At 46.7% G+C, this 19,734-nt stretch overlaps 1 protein-coding gene across 1 annotated transcript in view; it reads right to left on the reverse strand.

The window, feature by feature from the left end:
• The window catches only part of LOC122913415, a 45,678-nt gene extending 29,021 nt beyond the window's left edge, over positions 1–16,657 (reverse strand). Inside the window, 12 exon segments of the mRNA XM_044260159.1 lie at positions 11,309–11,366; positions 11,441–11,602; positions 12,357–12,409; positions 12,611–12,648; positions 12,727–12,769; positions 13,100–13,216; positions 14,178–14,228; positions 14,543–14,845; positions 15,059–15,355; positions 15,730–16,032; positions 16,176–16,460; positions 16,642–16,657. Coding sequence (XP_044116094.1) covers positions 11,309–11,366; positions 11,441–11,602; positions 12,357–12,409; positions 12,611–12,648; positions 12,727–12,769; positions 13,100–13,216; positions 14,178–14,228; positions 14,543–14,845; positions 15,059–15,355; positions 15,730–16,032; positions 16,176–16,460; positions 16,642–16,657 — 1,726 coding nt within the window.
• Positions 16,658–19,734: the final 3,077 nt, after the last annotated feature.

A 19,734-nucleotide genomic window follows, 5' to 3' on the forward strand; every position in this document is an offset into this window, starting at 1 on the left:
GTACCCTACAAAGGGCAGTATCATGGGACCCTCGACTTTCCTGCAGGGTGTGCACTGCAGGAGTCTGCTGACTTTGGCACACATAGAAGTCAGGACCTTTTATCACAGAGGGTTCACAGGGAGGGGATCACAGTCTTTTCAGCTCTGGGCTGGAGATTGGGGCACAGGCATTTTTATTCTGATCCTCTGAAGAGCCACAGAAATCCTTCAGGGGAAAAAAGGCACACAGAGGACCAGGTTACCCTGAGCCTAGCCTACTGGCAAGGGGCAATGAACTCCCACCCAGGCAAGGACATCTGAGAAGCAGCATCGCAGCAGGCCCCTCCCCCAGGAGACACAGGTGCACAAGTTTACGGATCGCACAAGACTGTAAAACTCCAGCACTACGGGAACATAGTAGAGAGAATGCGATTTTTTTCCCTCATGATTCATTTCTCTTTCAGTTTAAAATTTTCCATTTCTCTTTTTTCTTGTTTCTCTTTTTAACTATTTTCCTATTTTATCAACTCGTTTTTAAGTCACGTTTTAACTTTCATTTCTTACATCTACATTTTATACATATGTTGGTCATTTTGGGCCTCCTTTCACTCTTCAGTTTTATTTGTCTATATATGTAAGTTTGCTTTCTTTGCAATTTTGAGATCGAGTGTCTTAATCTCAAATTAGTGCCCAAAAAGTGTCAAATCTCAAACACAGACCAAAATTCACTAAGGAACAAGCAGATCACCCCCGAGCCTTTTATTTCCTTTTCTGTTTCCATTTCTGACCTCTTCGGAATTGTCTGGTGTGTATTCTGCTTGGGTCATATTTGATATTTTTTAAAGATTTTATTTATTTATTTATTTGACAGAGAGAGAGAGAGAGATCACAAGGAGGTAAAGAGGTGGTCAGAGAGAGAGGCGGGAAGCAGGTTACCCAGTGAGCAGAAAGCCCGATGTGGGGCTCAATCCTAGGGCCCTGAGATCATGACCTGAGCCGAAGGCAGAGGCTTAACCCACTGAGCCACCCAGGCACCCCATATATTTGGTATATTTTGATTCTTCTCACTCACTCATCCATTCTTGTCTGGGCAAAATGACTCAAAGTGGGAATTCACAACAAAACAAAGAACCAGAGGTAATGTTCTCCACCGCAGATGTAATCCATATGGATACCAGTAAGATGTCAGAGATGGAGCACTAGATAACGATAACGTTAATATCTGGGCTTGAAAAAAGCATAAAAGACACTAGAGAATGTGTTAGTGCAGAAATGAGATCTAATCAGGCCAAATTAAAAATGCTCTAGCAGATGCTGCTTAAATTGGATACCATAACAGCAAGGGTAAAAAGGAGGTAGAAGAGAGACTGAGTGACGTGGATGACAGGTTGGTGCAAAGGAAGGAAGCCGAGGGAAAGAGAGGTAAACAACTAACATCTCATGAGGAGAGGCCTTGAGAAATCAGGAATGTTATGAAATAAACCAACATCAGAATTATTGGGAACCTGGGGGTGGGGGCAGAAGGTGTATTTGAGTAACCAGAGCTGAGAACTTCCCTAACCTGGGAAAGGAAACAAGCATTCATGTCCAAGAGGTAGAGATGACCCCTCCCCAAATCAATATAAAGATAGATCAACATCCACATTGAGAGTGATTATTGATAGATACGTTTTTATTGACATCGTGTTACCTTTGAAGTCTTTCTTTCTGTAGATTGTCTCTATATTTCTGCTCAATGCTATTCTTAGGATTTTTCCTCTTTTATAGAACCCACCTTAATATTTCCTGCAGTGTCAGCTTGGTGGTTGTATAGTCTTTTAAGTCTTGCCGGTCTTGGAAACTCTTTATCTCTCCATCCATCTTGAACGTCAGTCTTGCTGGATAAAGTATTCTTGGCTGCATGTTCTTCTCATTTAGTGCCCTGAATATATCTTGCCAGCCCTTTCTGGCTTGCCAGGTCTCTGTGGACAGGTCTGACGTTATTCTGATGGGTTTTCCTCTGTAAGTAAGGAGCTTCTTTGTCCTAGCGGCTTTCAAGTGATTATACCTACAATTATGATTCCTCAATTTGACTATCAGGTGTCGTGATGTTTTTTTGGAATATATAATCTTGGGTGGAGACCATTCAGCCTCTAGTACATGAATGCTGGTTCCATTTGCAAGATTGGGAAAATTTTCATGAAGAACTTGTTCCACTATATCTTCTAGACTTCTTTCTTTCTCCTCCCTTTCAGGGATTCCAATAATTCTGACGTTGGAACGTTTCATGGCATCATTTATTTCCCTGATTCTGTTTTCCTGGTTTCTAAGCTGTTTGTTCCAGGCTATGGTCAACTAATCTTCAACAAAACAGGAAAAAAAATACAGTGGAAAAAAGACAGTCTCTTCAATAAATGGTTCTGGGAAAACTGGACAGCTATATGTAGAAGAATGAAACTCGACCATTCTCTTACACCATACACAAAGATAAACTCAAAATGGATAAAATACCTCAACGTGAGACAGGAAGCCTTCAGAATCCTAGAGAACATAGGCAGTAATCTCTTCGATATCAACCACAGCAACTTCTTTCAAGATATGTCTCCAAAGGCAAAGGAAAGAAAAGCGAAAATGAACTTTTGGGACTTCATCAAAATCAAAAGCTTCCCCAATGTTTATAGCAGCAATGGCCACAGTCGCCAAACTATGGAAAGAACCAAGATGCCCTTCAACGGATGAATGGATAAGGAAGATGTGGTCCATATACACTATGGAGTATTATGCCTCCACCAGAAAGGATGAATACCCAACTTTTGCAGCAACATGGACGGGACTGGAAGAGATTATGCTGAGTGAAATCAGTCAAGCAGAGAGAGTCAATTATCATATGGTTTCACTTATTTGTGGAGCATAACAAATAGCATGGAGGACAAGGGGCGTTAGAGAGGAGTAGGGAATTTGGGTAAATTGGAACGGGAGGTGAACCATGAGAGACTATGGACTCTGAAAAACAATCTGAGGGATTTGAAGTGGCGGGGGGGTGGGAGGTTGGGGTACCAGGTGGTGGGTATTATAGAGGGCACGGCTTGCATGGAGCACTGGCTGTGGTGAAAAAATAATGAATAATGTTTTTCTGAAAATAAATAAATTGAAAAAAAAGGAAAAAGAAAAAAAAGAAAAGAAAAAAAAGAACAATTTAAGACAACTGAAAAAAAAAATCAAAAGCTTCTGCACAGCAAAGGAAACAGTCAAGAAAACAGAGGCGACCCACGGAATGGGAGAAGATATTTGCAAATGACAGTACAGACAAAAGGTTGATATCCAGGATCTATAATGAACTCCTCAAACTCAACACACACAAAGCAGACAATCATATCAAAAAATGGGCAGAAGATATGAACAGACACTTCTCCAATGAAGACATACAAATGGCTATCAGACACATGAAAAAATGTTCATCATCACTAGCCATCAGGGAGATTCAAATTAAACCACATTGAGATACCACCTTACACCAGTTAGAATGGCCAAAATTAGCAAGACAGGATAAAAGACTTCAATGTGAGAAAGGAATCCATCAGAATCCTAGAGGAGAACATAGGCAGTAATCTCTTCGATATCAGCCACAGCAACTTCTTTCAAGGTATGTCTCCAAAGGCAAAGGAAAGAAAAGCGAAAATGAACTTTTGGGACTTCATCAAAATCAAAAGCTTCTGCACAGCAAAGGAAACAGTAAAAAAAACAAAGAGGCAGCCCACAGAATGGGAGAAGATATTTGCAAATGACACTACAGACAAAAGGTTGATATCCAGGATCTGTAATGAACTCCTCAAACTCAACACACACAAAACAGACAATCATATCAAAAAATGGGCAGAAGATATGGACAGACACTTCTCCAATAAACACATACAAATGGCTATCAGACACATGAAAAAATGTTCATCATCACTAGCCATCAGGGAGATTCAAATTAAAACTACATTGAGATATCACCTTACACCAGTTAGAACGGCCAAAATTAACAAGACAGGAAACAACATGTATTGGAGAGGATGTGGAGAAAGGGGAACCCTCTTACACTGTTGGTGGGAATGCAGGTTGGTGCAGCCTCTTTGGAGAACAGTGTGGAGATTCCTCAAGAAATTAAAAATAGAGCTTCCCTATGACCCTGCAATTGCACTCCTAGGTATTGACCCCAAAGATACAGATGTAGTGAGAAGAAGGGCCATCTGTACCCCAATGTTTATAGCAGCAATGGTCACTGTTGCCAAACCATGGAAAGAACCAAGATGCCCTTCAATGGACGAATGGATAAGGAAGATGTGGTCCATATACACTGTGGAGTATTATGCCTCCATCAGAAAGGATGAATACCCAGCTTTTGTAGCACCATGGATGGGACTGGAAGAGATTATGCTGAGTGAAATAAGTCAAGCAGAGAGAGTCAATTACCATATGGCTTCACTTATTTGTGGAGCATAACAAATAGCATGGAGGACATGGGGAGTTAGGAGAAGGGATTTGGGGGAAATTGGAGGGGGAGGTGAACCATGAGAGACTATGGACTCTGAAAAACAATCTGAGGGGTTTGAAGTGGCAGGGGGTGGGAAGTTGGGGTACCAGGTGGTGGGTATTATAGAGGGCACAGCTTGCATGGAGCACTGGGTGTGGTGAAAAAATAATGAATACTGTTATGCTGAAAATAAATATAAAATGAGTAAAAAAAGAGAAAAACATAGATCAACACGCCAGCATATAATACTGAAGCTTGCAAATTTCAGAGATAAAGAAAAAATCCTGAAAGCACGTTGGGACAAGAAGCTCCTAACCTGTGGACAGAGAAACATCACCCAAACATCAGACCTGTCCACAGAGACCTGACAAGCCAGAAAGGGCGGTCGGGATACATTCAGTTACTAAATGAGAGGAATATGCAGCCAAGAATCCTTCACCCAGCAAGGCTGTCATGCAGAACTGATGGAGAGGTGAAAAGCTTTCAGGACAGACAGAAACTGAGAGGACATGTGACCTCCAAGCCAGCCCTAGAGCCCAAACGTAACACAGACTGCTAAGAAACAATCCACAGAAAGGCAATACAATGGCACTAAGTTCATATCTTTTTTAAAAAAAAATTTTAATTGTGTGATGTTAGTCACCATACAGTACATCATTAGTTTTTGATGCAGTGTTTCATGATTCATTGTTTGCGTATAACATCCAGTGCTCCATGCCATACATGCCCTCCTGAATACCCACCACCAGCCTTATCCACCCCCCACCCTCCCCTCTAAAACCCTCAGTTTGATTCTCAGAGTCCAGAGTCTCTGATGGTTCATCCCCCCTCTGATGTACCCCCTTCATTTTCCCCTTCCTTCTCCTAATGTCCTCCATGCTATTCCTTATGTTCCACATATGAGTGAAACCACATGATCATTGACTTTCTCTGCTTGACTTACTTCACTCAGCATAATCTCCTCCAGTCCTGCCCATGTTGGTGCAAAATTTGGGTATTCACCCTTTCTGATGGCTGAGTGATGTTCCATTGTATATATGGACCACATCTTTATTTCTTTTGTTTTTTTTCTTAAGATTTTATTTATTTAGTTGACAGATCACAAGTAGATGGAGAGGCAGGCAGAGAGAGAGAGAGGAGGAAGCAGGCTCCCCGCTGAGCAGAGAGCCCCACGCGGGGCTCGATCCCAGGACTCTGAGACCACGACCCGAACCGAAAGCAGAGGCTTTAACCCACTGAGCCACCCAGGCGCCCCTGGACCACATCTTTAATAGTGACTCTGAATTAAATGGGCTTAATGCTCCAGTCAAAGCATTGAGGACAGGGGAATTAGAGAGAAGGGAGTTGAGGGAAATTGGAAGGGGAGGTAAACTATGAGAGGCTATGGACTCTGAAAAACTATCTGAGGGGTTTGAAGTGACAGGGGGGTGGGAGGTTGGGGGAACCAGGTGGTGGGTATTAGAGAGGGCACAGATTGCATGGAGCACTGAATGTGGTGCAAAAACAATGAATACTGGTATGCTGGAAAAAAAGAAAAGGATAGAGGGTATCAGATCAAATAAAAAAGTAAGAGCCATCCACATGTCTAGAAGAGACCAGGTTTGTTTTTTAAATTTAAATTCAATTAAGCAGCATAAATACATCATTAGTTTTTTTTTAGACGAGGAAAAATGGTTTTATTATATTTCATGTATTCTCAGCATCTACCATTCAACAGAAGTGCCCAAATACTGTTGTTGTTGAATTTAGAAAGCTAATCAATGTAAATCCTTAAAGGCTTATGTTCTCATTTGTCTCAGTCAGTATAGATTCTATGTCTGAATTTTGCTTTTAAAGTCTGTATTCTTTTTTTAAAATTTCTTTCAGTATTCCAAGAATCATTGTTTATGCACCATACCCAGTGCTCCATGGGATCCCTGCCCTCCTGAATACCCACCACCAGGCTCACCCACCCCAAACCCCTCCCCTCCAAAACCCTGTTTGTTTCTCAGAGTCCACAGTCTCTCATGGTTCATCTCCCCCTCCAATTTCCCCCAACTCCCTTCTCCTCTCCATCTCCCCATGTCCTCCATGTCTTTCCTTATGCTCCACAAGTAAACAAAACCGTATGATAATTGACTCTTTCTGCTTGAGTTATTTCACTCAGCATAATCTCCTCGAGTCATCATTAGGCTTTTTTTCCAAGATTTTATTAATTCAAATCAAAACCATTGAGTTACCACCTTACACAAATTAAAAAGGCAAGAGTTCATCTATTGAAGGTCATCTTGGTTCTTTCCACAGTTTAGCGACTGTGGCCATTGCTGCTATTGTTAGGGTCTGTTATCAAAGGAACGAAACTGAGACAAAGTAAAAATTATGCAAAGCTCTATTTTATGCCAGCATTAGAAGTCAGACTGACCGAGCAGGGCCATCTCTGAAGAGAGCGACCACCCCCAGTCTACAGGCTCAAGAATCGACTGACCGGTCAGGGCCACCTGTAAAGAGAGCAACCTCTCCCAATCTTACAGTCTACCTTTTATTGGGTGAAACTGCAACCCATATCTTGGTATCTCAACCCACCGGGTTTGTGTGTCTCTTGCTGATTGGCTAGTTCCATCTGGACTGGTGACTTGTTATTTAAGATTACCCCATACCAGGAACTGTTACAAACAGTACTTTTTGGGAAGGCTTAGTCAGTTAACATATTCAGTGTGAATAATAAGATGGTCGTCCTTCCCAAGATGGAGTCATTTCGGATTGGGCAAGACCTTCTCAGTGTTACAAACAGTACTTCGTACTGATTAGATGTCTCCATCTGGCCTGACTTGTCCTTGTATTCTGGGCTGTGTTATCAGGAACTAGATGACTACATTTTCCTGGTTTCCTGGACTTGCTTTTAAGTAAGTTTCTCTGGGGGAGGGTCAATTTAAGTTCACTGCACAAACAACAAGATGGCTATTTAACCGAGATGGAATCGCTCTGGCTAAATAGGTCCTTACAGCTATGAACATTGGAGTACAGATGGCCCTTCTTTTCACTACATCTGTAACTTTGGGGTAAATACCCAGTAGTGCAATTGCTGGGTCATAGGGTAGCTCTATTTTTAATTTTTTGAGGAACCTCCACACTGTTTCCTAAACTGGCTGTACCAATTTGCCTTCCCACCAACAGTGTAGGAGGGTTCCCCTTTCTCCACATCTTCGCCAACATTTGTTGTTCCCTGTCTTGTTAATTTTTGCCATGCTAACTGGTGTAAGGATTGGTTGGTACCTCCAATTATATGAACTGAATGCTGTGCTGAATACAAACGGTCATAAGAAACATACTTGATACTGGCATAAAAACAGACACATAGACCAGTGGAACAGAGTAGAGAGCCCAGATATGGGCCCTCTATTCTATGGTCAATTAATCTTCGACAAAACAGGAAAAAATATACAGTGGAAAAAAGACAGTCTCTTCAATAAATGGTGCTGGGAAAACTGGACAGCTATATGTAGAAGAATGAAACTCAACCATTCTCTTACACCGTACACAAAGATAAACTCAAAATGGATAAAAGACCTCAACGTGAGGCAGGAATCCATCAGAATCCTAGAGGAGAACATAGGCAATAATCTCTTCGGTATCAGCCACAGCAACTTCTTTCAAGATACGTCTCCAAAGGCAAAGGAAACAAAAGCGAAAATAAACTTTTGGGACTCCATCAAAATCAAAAGCTTCCGCACAGCAAAGGAAACAGTCAAAAAAACAAAGAGGCAACCCACGGAATGGGAGAAGATATTTGCAAATGACAGTACAGACAAAAGGTTGATATCCAGGATCTGTAATGAACTCCTCAAACTCAACACACACGAAACAGGCAAACACATCAAAAAATGGGCAGAAGATATGGACAGACACTTCTCCAATCAAGACATACAAATGGCTATCAGACACATGAAAAAATGCTCATCATCATTAGCCCTCAGGGAGATTCAAATTAAAACCACATTGAGATATCTATCACCTTACACCAGTTAGAATGGCCAAAATTAACAAGACAGGAAACAACATGTGTTGGAGAGGATGTGGAGAAAGGGGAACCCTCTTACACTGTTGGTGGGAATGCAAGTTGGTGCAGCCTCTTTGGAGAACAGTGTGGAGATTCCTCAAGAAATTAAAAATAGAGCTTCCCTATGACCCTGCAATTGCACTCCTGGGTATTGACCCCAAAGACACAGATGTTGTGAAAAGAAGGGCCATCTGTACCCCAATGTTTATAGCAGCAATGGCCACAGTTGCCAAACTATGGAAAGAACCAAGATGCCCTTCAACGGATGAATGGATAAGGAAGATGTGGTCCATATACACTATGGAGTATTATGCCTCCATCAGAAAGGATGAATACCCAACTTTTGTAGCAACATGGACGGGACTGGAAGAGATTATGCTGAGTGAAATCAGTCAAGCAGAGAGAGTCAATTATCATATGGTTTCACTTATTTGTGGAGCATAACAAATAGCATGGAGGACAAGGGGCGTTAGAGAGGAGAAGGGAATTTGGGTAAATTGGAAGGGGAGGTGAACCATGAGAGACTATGGACTCTGAAAAACAATCTGAGGGGTTTGAAGTGGCGGGGGGGTGGGAGGTTGGGGTACCAGGTGGTGGGTATTATAGAGAGCACGGCTTGCATGGAGCACTGGGTGTGGTGAAAAAATAATGAATAATGTTTTTCTGAAAATAAATAAATTGGAAAAAAAAAAGAAACATACTTGGATCATCCCCATCACAGAGAGAATGATTTCAAGTTCTCATTTTTGAAGATGAAGGCCAGGTGCTGATTGCTAACCATGGCTTCATGAATTGTTGGAAACTCCTTTTTATTTCTGATGAGCTTTTGTGTGCATTATGAATTGTTGGGGTGTTTTATCACAAGCTTTGTCTCATATGTTGAGATTATTTCTTAATTTTAAATTTTTATTATTATGTTCAATTAGCCAACTTATAATACATCATTTTTGAATTTTGAATTATTGTTAACATATTAGTTTCAAGTGTCCATCATAGTGAATTAGCAATTATATACATTAGGCAGTGCTCACTCTAAGAAATCCAATTACAATGTGTCACACAAAAAATAATTACAATATTACTGATTATATTCCCTAAAGTGTAATTTTCATCCCTGGCACTCATTTATTATGTAACTGGAAGTTGGTATGTCTAATCCCCTTCACCTTTTCACCCATCTCCCCATACCCCTGCCTCTGGTTTGTGAGATGATCATTTTCACTTATTCTGTTAATGTGTCAGATTATATTGATTGAGTTAAGCTACTGTCTTCCTCTCCTCCCCCCAAAATCCAGTGTGTTCATGATGTAGAGTCCTATTGCTGGATCTTATTTGTGAACATATTGTTTAGAGATGTACATCTACGTTTATGAGAGAAATTTCCACAACTTTTTCATTCTGCAATTACCTTGCCAGTTTTTTTGGTGTTCACAGTTCCCTGCCCTGATCCAATATTGTTTCCTCCCTTTTTATTTTCAGGAAAGGCTTGTATAATTTTGGTGTGTGCATATGCATGTGTGTATGCATGTGTGTAAGCATGTGTGTGTTTCCTAAAGGGGTAAGTGTTTGGAGAAATTGCCAATGAAGCTTCCTTAACAGACACAAATATAATAAAATGATTATCCCCATGAGGTTAGCTCACACTTCCATGCCGTACCACAGCTGCCTTTCTTGTATGTGATGAGAACATTTAGATCTACTCTCTTTGCAACATTCAAGAATAGGGTAAATGTTATGAGCTGCGGTCATCATGCTGTATATGAGATCCCCAGAACTTGTGGTCTTACAATTGTAGAGACCTTGTTCTTCTGCCTATAATCCTGACCAACACCTCCCCATTTCCACAGTCCAGCCCCGACAGCCAGCACTCTGCTCTCCATTTCTCTCAGTTTCCACATACTTCAGATGGGGGACGGTTTGATCACATTCAATGCATTCAATGTATTCATAAGGTGATACATATTTTCTAATTCTCCATCATTTTAGTAGCTTCTATTTTGAGAATTTTACTCATTTCATCTACATGTCTCAAATATCAGCATAAAGGAGTTAATAATGTTCCATTCTAAATTTAAAGTCTGTAGGATGGAATGCCATCCTAATAATGATGTGTACCTCCTTCCTCTCTCTCTCTCTTTCCTTGATTTTGTGGCTAAGATTTATAAATGTGACCATTGCTTACAAAAAGGAACACTTTCAGCTTCATTGATTTTTCTCTATTTTTAAATTTGTCCTCTTTACTAGTTATGTCTTGTCTTTATTATTTTCCGCTTTCTACCTTTGTTTGAAATAACTTGCTATTCTTTTCCCAAATTCTCGATAGAATAGGTTCTGTCATTAATTATTTTAGTCTTTTTCTGTTCTAATAAATTGGTTCTTGGTTCTTATTTTCCCATTTCATAGATTTGATGTGTAACATTTACACTGTCCTTCAATGTAAACATTCTCTCGTTTCCATTTGGATTTCTCATTTCATTCATGGGTAATTGGGAAGTCTGTTGCTTTGATTTCCAAAGTGTAGGGGTATTACTATCTTTGATGGCAGAATCAGTGACTCCCAGAGGGTCCCAGGAGTTCTTACTGGTCCATGTGAAGAGTCAAGACTGGCTGGGGTCGTCATTAGGTGACACCCACTGTGGGAAACTCTTGTGCCTTCCAGGGTCCCTGTGGTCGCCCTCCATGGAGTGTGGGATCAGGACCCCTCCTGGGCTAGTGCATGGCCAGAGCAGCATACACACTGGGCTCTGCTGGGGGCTCCCCTAATTGGGAGGGAGGGGATGCCCTTGTCTCCTGTCTGAGAGTCAAGGGGTGAAGCTGGGTGTAGGTTACATCCTGGGGGGTGTCAGATGCAGCAACCTGCAGTGGGGAAGAGAGGGGAGGTTTGTGATTGAAGAGGGGGACCCTGAACACTTGGAGAAGAAGGGACCCACCTGACAGTCCATCTGCCTGCTTTACTCTGCTTGTCTGTCCTCTGAGTCCAGCAATCCCTCTGACACAGGGGAAGGAGAAATGGCCAGTCCCCACCTGAATCTTGATCTTGACCGGCTCACCTGGGCGTACGTCAGTCTCTGGGGGTCTTCATCTTGTGTGTTCTGCTGCAGACAGACAGTGAGAGGGAGGTTTGTCTCCTTGATTCCCCTTGACCACCTCAGACAATTTTCCCCATGGTTGCCAGAGCGATGCTTCAAACTTTCCTGCCCATTAGGTCACTTTCCTGGTGAACTCTCCAGGGGCTTCCTGAGCCTTGGGGCATGTGATTCAACTCTGGCTCTGATTCTATTCCGGACAGTGTTTCTTGCTCATTTGGTTGTAGCTGCATGGGCCATGCTCCTGAAAAAGCATGTTGCTGCCCCGGACCTTTGCACCTGCTACTCAGTACCCTGCTTTATTTTCCTTACCACACGTTGCTCTCAAGGATGCTGCCCACTTCCTTGCATATTGTCCACCACCCACAAAGTGAACTCATGGAGGGTGGTCAGATTTGCTCACAGCTATGCCAGCAGCACTAGGTGGGGCCTGGCAAATGCTGGGCTCCCTGTGTCTTTTGCTGGCTGAATGAATGAAGGGACTTAGTGACCAGTGGGAGAATCATTTCTTCATGCACCCTCTTGAGACATGGGCATGCACCCCAACAACAGAAGTCAGGCAGTGGCTGGGGAGCCAGACAAGAGGAGCACAGAGGAGGACCCACGAGGTCACAGTGGGCTGATCCTGGGTGCCCAAGGAGTGTGAGGGCCTCTGAAGGACACTACTGAGTTTGGGTGGTGTGAGGACACAGAAGTGTCCACTGGATTCTGTTTGGTACCACAAGGGCCCTGGGGTCTGCACAAGGGCTGGGGGTCTCACCTGATGGTCCAGCTCTACCCTCTCCTCAGGCTGAGTGTCTTGCATGGCAGCATCTGCTGGGACAGAACGGGGTGTGTCTCTTGGCAAGTTCCCTGAGCCCTCCTCTCAGGGCTATAGACTCTGCCCTCCTCCCAGTTAGGACATCTGCCATACTGGGGCTTCAGCAGTGGGCTGAGGGGTATGTGGGAATTCAGTCCTCAACCCCTCCCCAAGACCCTCCCAGCCCACCCCCAGAGCATCCCCCTTCATCTCACAGAGGCTCTCCTCCTGGGTGGCAGCAGCTGGGCTGGATCTGGGGAGGAGACAGTGTGTTAGGAGGAATAGCAGGGGCAGGTGGGTAGGAGTCTGGGGGACTGCGGGCAGGACTTACCTGACATGCAGGCCTCTGTCCTTGGGCTCTGGGTCTGCAGCCCCTGTAGGACATTGGGAATCTGTGTTCCTCTCAGCTGGGAGGGTACAACCCCCCCACTTTTGATTCCAGGGAAAGGCACCCTTCACACATACTGTCTGGGTGATTCACCATATCTTCAGATCAAAAGAGGGGAAAACCCTCAATTGGCACGTAGGGACTGACCTCAGGGTTTCTTTTTAAGTTATCTGGGTTGAGATTCTGCACAAGTGTCCTCCTATGCTGGCCTTTCAAACCACTCTGGTTTCCCTCTGGCCGCTGCCCTGAGCCCATCCTTTTTTGGCCCATGGGGCAGCCACCACCCCTGGAGCCCATCATGCACTTCCCTTCTCACCCGACTTCCTGCCTTTGCTCTGATGCCAGTGTTGAACCCAGAGGCAGACGAGGAGGCCGAGCAGCAGGATGAAGGCCATCGCGGCCACGATGAGGATGTACAGGTACCATTGGGGACCTTGGGCAGGAGCTACACGATAAATGAGCCAGTGATACCATTTAACTGAGCACCTACTGTGTGCCAGGAACATGCTGGGCTCTGTGCACTCAGCTCTGACCCAGGCAATGATCACCCAGCAGATGACTGCTGCCCTCTGCCCACCCCACAGACAGAAAACTGAGACAAAGAGAGGTCATTCATGTGTCTCAGGTCGCCCAGCATGGAGGTGGCAGGGCTGGGACTGGAGCCCAACTGTGGGTTTCCTGTGGTCTCTTCATGCTGTCTCCTGTGCAGACACCAGCTCGGAGTTCTGGCCCCCCATCTGGGGCACAGCCTTCTCTGCATCCTCTTCTGGAGCTGACGGTCCTTCCAGGGACCTTATTTACTGAATTATTATTGATTCAGTAATTATTAACTGAATGCCCCTGGCCTTATCCTCCCTCCTTATTACCTTAATTCCCCCCCGGCCATTGTCCTCCCTCCCCTCCCCCTACAATGTCACTGTCATTGTTGCGAAAGGACCCATAGATCACTACCTGGGGGTCTTCACCATGAGCCCTTCTCTCCCAGGATCAGAGCATGGTCTGATGGGAAATCTACTCTGTCCACGACTCTCTCCTTTACATTAGGGGAAACTGAGGTCCACACAGGGGAGGGGCATGTGCCAGCCAGCACCTCCGGAGGCCCTTGACCTGAAGGGGCAGCTCAGCCTCCGCTCCCCATGGACCCACCCACTAAGGCTGACAGAGAACATCATTCCCCCTCAGAGCCTCCTGGGGTCAGCAAGGGTGAGGTGCAAGGCCTGCAGGACTCCCCACTGCACTTGACTTCTCCTCCCCTACTGGGCCCCTCCACCTCCCTCTGCCATGACCACCCCAGCCCCCTCCACCAGCCTCAGAGCCCCTGGAGTCCCGAGGTCTCCCTGGCATCTCTGAAAGCCTAGAAGAAAAGCCACTGGACAGCAGCCCCTGTGACTCACAGTCAGCTGAGCCTGGCCCTGTGGTTGTGGGGCTGGGACCCATAGAGGGTCCTGGGGAAAAGACAGAAGTGTGGGGTGGAGAGGGAGGCAGGAGCTTCCCCTGACTCCTTATTGCTGCACACACTCTTCCTCCTCATGTGCGCTGTGGACCCAAAGGCCCTCCTCCACCGGGACAATTCTGGTGCTGTGGGCGAGGGTTGGGCAAGGGTGGGAAGACCCTGTTTCCCTCCTGCACTGTGAGGGGTAGACCCCTCTGCTGACATTCCCTTGGAGCCCCTCACTCCCATCCTAGACCAGAGCCCTCATGGACACAGGGCCCTGAAGACAATGTTGGGACACAGAGGGACAGACTCAGCGACTCTCACCTGAGACCAGGAGCTCCAGGGGGTCACTGGGCTGTGACAACAGGTAGGGTGAGGTGCTGGCGGAGCCGTAGCACCTGTAGGACCCCCCGTGGGCTGAGGTCACAGGACTCATGGGGAATTCAGCCTGGTGCTGCCCAGCTTGGTACTGTGATCTAAGACGCAGCGGGGGATCGGCTACTCCCTCCTTAGTCAGAAGGAAAGTGTCCACAGAGCTCCATGACAGACACAGCAGGGTCACATTCTCTCCTGGGGCCACCATGCGTCGCGGCTGCACCGAGAGGGAGGGTGTGTAGGGCAGCTGTCCTAGGGAGAGGAAGGGCATGTGAGGGGCTGTCCAGCCCTTGTTCTGAACTGAGTCTGTCTGTGTCCTCCGAATCTGTGCCATCCCATGCCCTGTCCCTCTCTGTCTCTCCCTCCCCCCGGAACCCCCCACCCCAATCCCAGCCACCACCACCTGGGCTCCCCTGGCAGGACCTGTGCAGCGTCTGGGTCCTGACTAATGCTGTGAGCCCTCACCTGTGAGCAGGATGTCCAGGGGGTCACTGGGGGCTGACCACTCGGAGGAGAGGGTGTGTCCACCGTAGCACGTGTACCGGCCCCCATGGGAGGGTTTCACAGGGCCCAGGGGGATGTCTGCCCCAGACGAGCCAGCCTGGGGCTGCTTGCCAAGCTGCCAGGGAGGGTCAGGTGCCCCCTCTTTGGACAGAGCGAATCTGTCGTAGCCAACATCAGAGCCTCACTGGAGGGTCACGCTCTGTCCAGGCGTCATTAGAGAGCCATGCTGGGTCAGCAGGGTGGGCTTCCCTGACACACCTGGGAGAGACCAGCAGTGGATGGCAGGGCCTGCTTTTCCCCAAACTTCCCTTCTCCTATACTGACTCCTGGGTCTCACTGTCCATCACCCTCTGTGACTCTGACCTGTGAGTCCCCATGGTCCCCTCTCCCACCCTGTCTTTGTGGCATGGGTCCTTTCGCAACAATGACAGTGACATTGTAGGGGGAGGGGAGGGAGGACAATGGCCAGGAGAATTCAGGTAATAAGGGCAATCTGGAAGGACCACCAGCTCCAGAAGAAGATGCAGAGACAGGCTGTGCCCCAGATGGGGGCTCTGGGCCCTGGGAGCAGTGTCCCTGTTAACTCTCAGGTGCCTCAAAACACAGATGGGGCAACAGTCAGACTTTCTCACCTGAGACCAGCAGCTCCAGGGGGTCACTGGGGTCCGACCACACCTGGGGGGTATTGCTGTAATAGCCATAGCATCTGATCATCCACCTGAGGCTAGGGGTCACAGGTCCAACAGGGAACAGGGCCTGGGTACCCCCACGGGGGGCTGGTTGGGAGCCCAGGGTCCAGGAGGGCTGGCGCTCTCCTTCCTTCATCAGGATGAATCTGTGGAATCCCATCCGTGAGACACACTGGAGGGTCACGTTCCCTCCTGAGATCACAACATGGCTGGGCAGGGCTGAGAGGCTGGGTTGGCCCTGGGATCCTAGGAGAGGAGGATGGGGTGGTGTTAACTCAGGCTCAGACCCCCAAGGTATCCCCAGGCTGGTCTGTAAGAGGGAGACACCTGAGAGCCCACCCCCTTCCTGAGGGCAGAGTCTGGGGCTGGGACCCTGAGTGGGCTCACACCTGTCACCACCAATTCCAGGGGGTCACTGTATTCTGACCAGTCATTGGGGCATTCATAGTCACAGCAGTATCTTCCTGCATATACATCTGTCATGTATGTGATGGAGAAGTTGGCCTTGTACCCGGACTCCAGTGGCTTCCGCTTTTCCCAATTCCATGAGTCCCCCTCTTTATGCAGGTGGTACTCCTGGGCCTCCAAGCTCCCCTGACACCAGATGGTCACAGGTGTCCCCCAGGGCATCACAGAGCTGGGCTCAGCCTAGATGATGGGTTTGGGGAGGGTCCCTGGAAGGAAACAGAGGCTGGGACACAGACCTTCCCCATCCCCTGGTACCAGCTCAACGCCAAACCCCCAGAAGTGCCCCTGGGTCATCCCAGAACTGTTGTTCTACATGCCCAGCAGCCTGCTGGGTGACCCCTGTCCCTAGTGAGAAGGTGGGACTGGGACCTTTGGGGACAGACTCACCTGCCTGTGCTTGCATCCTGGGGTCTTCACTCAGCCCTGGAAGACAGTCCGTGTGAGAGGTTTGCCCCAAATCCTAGCAGAACCCCTTCTCCCCACGAGCCTCCTGAGCCTGGGGTCTCTGACAGACCAGGGCTTGACTCTGGGGTGGCTTCCTCCCAAATAGGGCTCCCTTTCCCTCCTCAGATCTCACTGAGACAGAGCAAGGCCATGAAGGTGGGGGTCATGGTGTCTCGTCTCTCTCACTCTGGCTGTGCAGAGGGTGAGACCACGGTGCCAGAGGGTGAGACCACGGTGCCCACAGGACATGCAGACATACAAGGTATGGCTCTCAGAGGTAGTTGTCCTATCATGGGGTTGTCACGTATGCAGGATATGACAATAGGAAGGTGAACAACCCCTGCCCAGGGGCCTAGCCTGGCTCCGGTGTCCATGACAGTGCAGCGGGGGGACCCTGGGGCTCCCTGTGATGCCCAATCAAGTGAGGAGACCAGTGCAGATCCTTCCCTCCCAGAGCCTCCCCCATGGGTCTCCTTTATCCCCACAATCCTGGTCCTCACCATGGACGGGTCCGTAGAACCAGAGCTGCTGCAGAGGACATGGGTTCCTGCTGTGCTGGGGAGCTCATGTCAGCTCAGACACTCATGTGATGTCTCCGAATGGCTCAAGTTGAGATATCGGTGGCAATGAGCCCAGAGGAGAAATAGATGCAAAAAGGGAAGGGAACACAGACCGTCTCTTGGCCCTGGAGTGTGGGCTCTCTTTCTGTCACAGCCTCCAAAGACTTCTATGATTTCCTGTGACATGGTCCACACCCCATTCATGGGAAAATGCCTCTTTGAGTCCCTCCTGACTCTTTGTTGCCCCTTGTTCCAGGGACAGAGACATCCTCCTCATCCTGGGGTATTGCCTATAAGCTATAGGGAACAATACTTGGGTGAGTGCTCTGATATGAGAGACAAAGCTGATTCTCATGTCATTATTACTCCTGTGTCCACTGCCCAAGTGACTGTGAGTACAGTGGCCTGGTCTATAGCATGCTATCCTCACTCTACTCCTCAGAGTGGTTGTGAGGTCAGTGGGACCTAGATTGTGCATGGGATGAATTTTGTTAGATTCCTGACCTGATTAAGAGGGGTGTGGTTAAGACCAAAGAGGTCCATGTGTCAGACCCCACAGTCAGGTTAGATCATTGATCATAGTGAGAAGTCCCAGGGAAGACTGAGAGAAAACGGTGGGAATTAAGAAAAACAAGAGAGAGAAAGCTGTGATCAGTTCTCCACAGGCTGATGACCCAGTAGAGCCCCAAAATGCCTAAGAGACTTTATTTTATACTTCAATAACAAGAATGTTTATTAGGGAGTTTGAGGTTGGAGGACCACAAGTGCCAGGTGACCGCCTTGCTTCAAAGCAAGAGACTTTTCTAAAGCATATTTACAGACGAGCTCAAGGTCTGTGTCAGCATGACTGTGAGAGCTAATGTGATCCCAATAAAGTAGTGAATGAACTGCAGGGATTGTGAGAGCTAGCCCTTGGCAAGACTCCTGAGACTGCAAAGACCCTGTCAGCTTGCAGTTGGTTCTCCACATCCTTGAGAGACCCCATGTGTTCTTAACACTGAGAAATGCTAATTACAATGTTTCTGAAATTAGTAGAAACAGGTATTTGCAGAAAGTGAGAAACAAAATTTTCTGAAATTGACACGGACCACAACAGAAAAAGAAGTGAAAGCTGAGTGACTGCCAGTGTCTGGGATAAAGTTGAGGGGTCATCAAATTTGATTCTTGCCTCTGTGTGACCAGAACAGGCATCCACATTATCATAGGCAGGAAGGGCATCCAGTGTCTCACTGACTGTGGAAGCAGTGTGACCCTTCTACCATGTGTGGGGTGGGTCCTGGCATGTCTATGCCCAATAACTCAGTCCAGACATCAGCACTGAGCCATGTTCCCTGTGTGTGTGGAAGAGTTTTGTCCAGTGAAACCCCACACAGCCAGCTGTCCATGTGTGGGGGTGTGGCTTCCATGGCAGTCATCCATGCCAGACACATCCCTGCTCAGATGCTGTGTTGTGACAGTGGATGCCAGAGGTCAGTGGGGCTGTAACCACCCACCCCTTAGAGTCCTGAGCTTCAGGCAATCCCTGGAAGCAATTGTCTCTGGAACTCAGGGGTGTAGGAGGTGAGTGTTCAACAGGAACGGACATCAGAGAGGGACCCCAATGTGATAAGGAGGGCTCAAGAACATTGTGTGCAGACTTGTCAATCATAGTCCAGGACATGAAATGGCAGGAATATAGGAAACTCGTTTTATGTTAAAAATGTGAACTACACCATACACAAAGATAAACTCGAAATGGATAAGAAACCTCAATGTGAGACAGGAATCCATCAGAACCCTAGGGGAGAATATAGGCAGTAACCTCTTCGATACCAGCCACTGAAACTCTTTCAAGATATGTCTCAAAAGGCAAAGGAAACAAAAACGAAGATGAACTTTTGGGAATTCATCAAGATCAAAAGCTTCTGCACAGCAAAGGAAACAGTCAAGAAAATAAAGAGGCAACCTACAGAATGGGAGAAGATATTTGCAAATGACAGTACCGAAAAAAGGTTGATATCCAGGATCTATAACGAACTTCTCAAACTCAACACACACAAAACAGACAATCATACAAAAAAAATGGGCAGAAGATATGGACAGACACTTCTCCAATGAAGACATATAAATGGCTATCAAACCTATGAAAACATGTTCATCATCACTAGCCATCAGGGAGATTCAAATTAAAACCACATTGAGATACCACATTACATCAGTAAGAATGGCCAATATTAGCAAGACAGGAAACAACATGTGTTGGAGAGGATGTGGAGAAAGTGGAACCCTCTTACACTGGTTGTGGGAATGCAAGTTGGTGCAGCCACTATGGAGAACAGTGGGGAGATTCCTCAGGAAATTAAAAAGGGAGCTTCCCTATGACCCTGCAATTTCACTACTGGGTATTGACCCCAAAGATACAGATGGAGTGAAAAGAAGGGCCATCTGTACCTCAATGTTTATAGCAGCAATGGCCATAGTCGCCAAACTGTGGAAA

The sequence above is a fragment of the Neovison vison genome, chromosome 7 (genome assembly GCF_020171115.1).
Source record: "Neovison vison isolate M4711 chromosome 7, ASM_NN_V1, whole genome shotgun sequence".
NCBI classification, from domain to species: Eukaryota; Metazoa; Chordata; class Mammalia; order Carnivora; family Mustelidae; genus Neogale; species Neogale vison.